Raw genomic sequence first — 3,770 nt, 5'->3', positions numbered from 1 at the left:
TTTTTTTTTTTTGGTTTCTGACACTATATAGCATGATTAAACATTCCCTGGTTCAAACTGACCCAAGAACATTATTGCTGCTCCTCAGAAACCAACACAACAGGAGGGTTAAGGACACGGGACCTTAAAGTGTCCGTATTTATTTACCAGCAGCACATCAGTCAGCACATCGCSAAATATTGTTCTGTTCATCCTTCGTCTAATTCCTAGAACAGATAAACATTACTGTTGTTTGTCTTGCATCCCTCACTTTCTGTCTTTCCCCAGCCTCAGTCCCTGACGGAAGGAGCGGGCTCGTACTACCACCTGACCCACAGCGAACTGATCGCCCTGCTGGTGCAGCGCGAGGCCGATCTGGAGAGGCAGAAGGCGGAGTTTGAGCGTCAGAAACTTTTGCTGGCCAAGAGGGAGGTGGAGCTGAAGAGGCTGAAGCCACAGATCAAAGACCTGGAGGACTACATCGACACGCTGCTGGTGCGCATCATGGAGCAGAAGCCGACGCTTCTGCAAGTGCGCTCCAAGTTCAAGTAAAGCCAACCGAGGAGCAGCGGCTCAGTTTGCGTCTGTTCACTCAAAAACCTCCACAAAAAGCTCTTTAGTCTTTTCACTGTTAATGCCATCCTTTTTGATACAAACATTTAAGGCACTGAGAGATGTCGAGTTGAACTTTTTCTAGTCGGCATGCTTTACTATTTGGAGACACGTCTTTTAAAGTCAGGTTGGGTTGGGGTGGGTTTGAATGTAGCTCGTCCTCAGGTTGTCTTCAGGTTCACAAAGCCAGTTGGTGGGTTCCAAACCCAAATGCTTCCATTTGGGATCCTGATTGTAAAAACACCGAGTCCTATTTTTCACTTCACGCATCACTTTGATCACCTCGGCGTAAAACTGAAGTTGTAGATGTTGATCCAGCATGAATGACCACTTTCTGAAAGTGTCACAGCTGTGTAGCAAGAAGTGAGTTAGTGCTTGAGGAGTGAATATTCCTTTTTATTTTGTCCAATATCTGTAAACTGTCACATCAGTGCCAGTTGTTCTTTACACAAACCTGTCAGATTTTTATATTTATTTCCCTTTAAGAAAGACAGATCCTGTCGGTTTTATCGAGTGCCTAGAATTTACCTGCAAATTCCTTAATTGTCATCTATAAAACCCCAAATGGAATGTGACGTACAACAGATGAGTTAATGAAAGGATTGTCTTGTGGTTTTTATAGTGATTTCTTGTCAAATACTTACCAAAAGTGCTTTATCACTGGTAACATCAGAGCACAGCGTGTTAATAAAAGGGCAGAAGTCTTTGACCAGGCTAGGCTAATGGCTAGTCAAATGAAAGCCATTTTAATCTGTTATCAAACAATTCTTTCTCCAAAATGACAAACTGGTGGGAAAAAAGCTACATCAGCCAATATTAATCCTCTACAGCTGGGATATCAAACTCAGTTGCACAAGGGGGGGGGAAAACTTTCAAAGGGCCAATTACTGTTAGTTATTATTGGAAAAATGTTATATATTGAGTCAAAAGTCACAGAACATCCTTCTATTTTCATCCAATATGGCGGCTTTCAAGGTAGCAGCCATGTTCTGGACAAGATAGGCCCCTCTCATTACTTCATGGGACATTCAGATATTTCATTTTACTTTTTTTCTTAAACAAAATGTTGTCTTAAGACTTTTGACTGTTGTTGTGTGGCTTTTGACTCACCCTGTATAACAAACTAATCTTATAGAAATACAAATGACCCTTTCCAAATGATATTTTATGTAGCATTTACAACATACATAACAGATAAAGAGATAAGACTAAATTTAGAAAGACACTTCATTAGCACCCATTTCTCTGTCAACATGTTTTCAGTTTATTATTTCTTAGATAAATTTTCTATCTCTAAGAAATAATGAATGAAAAAGATACATTTCATCACAATCCAGCAAATCAATAAAAAATATAACCCCCCACTAAACATCCAGTTATTTGACTTCAAACAGGAAGAGAATACTGGAAAAGAATAAAATCTGATTCACTGTTGCTCTTTCCACACCAAAAATCAAAGATCACTGAAAAACTCAAACTTGGTGTTCGTGCAGGGCTGATAGCACGTCGGTGCTGTGCCCAATCTCCAGTGTACCTGCAGAGAACACAAAAACAATTGGTAGGCAGGGTGCTCGGTTCTGTTACAGGGTGGGGCGCCTTCCTTGGAGAAGGAAGAGTGGAGGAGGTGGATAGTGAAATTCCTTTGGGAGCTGCTGAATGGGCTTACTAGGCCCAGGGGTCTGAGAGCTCAGGGGGTCCTGAAAGCCTGAGGCTCTGTCAGAGAATCTCCTGTGCTTACATTGAGTTTGCTCATCTTCTGTCTGAATGTTGTCCATTTTATATTCACAAAATTCACCAGAATCTTTATCAAACAGGCACACTCTGACCCCTCTATGGATGACCACCCATGTGGAAGACAGACGTGTCAGATCTGGTGTCAAGCTGGCTGACTGCTGCCATACAAGTGGTTGGTCCGATGTGGGTCAGGTCTGGCGATGATGGCCCTGTTTTTTAAGATGGCATGCCACAACTGGCCCTGTTAATGCACATGAAAAAGGATTAGGGCCACTGAAAATGAATAAATAAATAAATAAAAAGAATTTGGACTTTAATATCGAATTAGGAAAAAGTCATATGGTTAACCCAGATGTTTACACAACAAACTAAACGAACTGTGTCAAGCAATAGTGCCCAGGTTTAACATTAGCTAATGTGGTGCTTTCTTATACCAGCATGTCACTATTGAGAGAGAACTGAAAAATGATCAAATGCGGGCCCTTATTTGGTTAGCCATTAGCTTAGCCTGGACGAAGACTCCTGCCCTTTTCTTCATTAGGTGCTTTATGGCTGATGTCAACACTGATCCTGTACTATTTGACAGAACATCACTTCAAAGATGACCAGAGCATCCTTTTCGGTTTCAGTTTAAGAACTGTTGGATTGGGTAATTATTTGTACTCTGTTATGTTTTTAATGATYGGGACATAGCCTTTAAGAGGAAGTCCTACCTTCAGCTATTCCATTACACAGTGGAAACACATCACTAACACATAACAAAGGCAGCATAGTGGATATAAGGTCTTTGCAAGTCAAGGCATGACTTCAATGATCCCAAAATGTCTGAGACAATGAAAGTCTTCCTATTCTTAAATCTTCTTCAGACCATGAAGTAAAATCTTGGAAAATGCGCAAAAGCAGTGTTTCTTCTTCTTTTTTATTATTTTAATGTGTGATGTTGTGCTGTTTGATTGGCGTCTCTTTATTTCTGATCCTTTAGAACTGCTTTATGATTGATGCTTAAAGGGATCCACGGTTAGTTGTAACATTAGACTTTATTTGATAAACATATACTTTAACTAAAATAAAGACTGTAAAAATACTGTAAGATGCTCAGTTTTTATCATTTTTAAACTAAAAGTTAAAAAATATATTACACGGATGGGGCCATTTTATTTACACGCAAAGCATTCTGGGTAATTGATGACATCAACTAGGTCATCGATGTGAGGCTGCTAGCGAGCTATATCCACCCTGAAGGATAATCTTGGACAATATCTGATGATCGACTCTTTTAAATGAAACCAGAGAGCGTTGACAGAGAGGAGAAGGTAGAAATGACTCAGCCTGGAACTGAAAATATAGATGGAGGACCTCAGTTTACCTTATTAGTTTGTCGCGTTAGCGCTGAGCTAATACATATAAGACAATATAGTGTCAGCGCTAGCGCAAAGGCTAACAGG

At 40.3% G+C, this 3,770-nt stretch overlaps 1 protein-coding gene across 2 annotated transcripts in view; it reads left to right on the top strand.

The window, feature by feature from the left end:
• The window catches only part of rab11fip5a (RAB11 family interacting protein 5a (class I)), a 43,187-nt gene extending 40,504 nt beyond the window's left edge, over window positions 1-2,683 (top strand). For both annotated transcript variants that reach the window (XM_014018017.1, XM_014018018.1), the window contains one exon: window positions 268-2,683. In XM_014018017.1, coding sequence (XP_013873471.1) covers window positions 268-531 — 264 coding nt within the window. In that variant the 3' untranslated portion in view covers window positions 532-2,683. The remainder of the gene's footprint in view (window positions 1-267) is intronic.
• Window positions 2,684-3,770: the final 1,087 nt, after the last annotated feature.

Source organism: Austrofundulus limnaeus, unplaced genomic scaffold, assembly GCF_001266775.1.
Source record: "Austrofundulus limnaeus strain Quisiro unplaced genomic scaffold, Austrofundulus_limnaeus-1.0 Scaffold181, whole genome shotgun sequence".
Lineage (NCBI taxonomy): Eukaryota > Metazoa > Chordata > Actinopteri > Cyprinodontiformes > Rivulidae > Austrofundulus > Austrofundulus limnaeus.
This window is presented reverse-complemented; position numbering and strand designations above follow the sequence as displayed.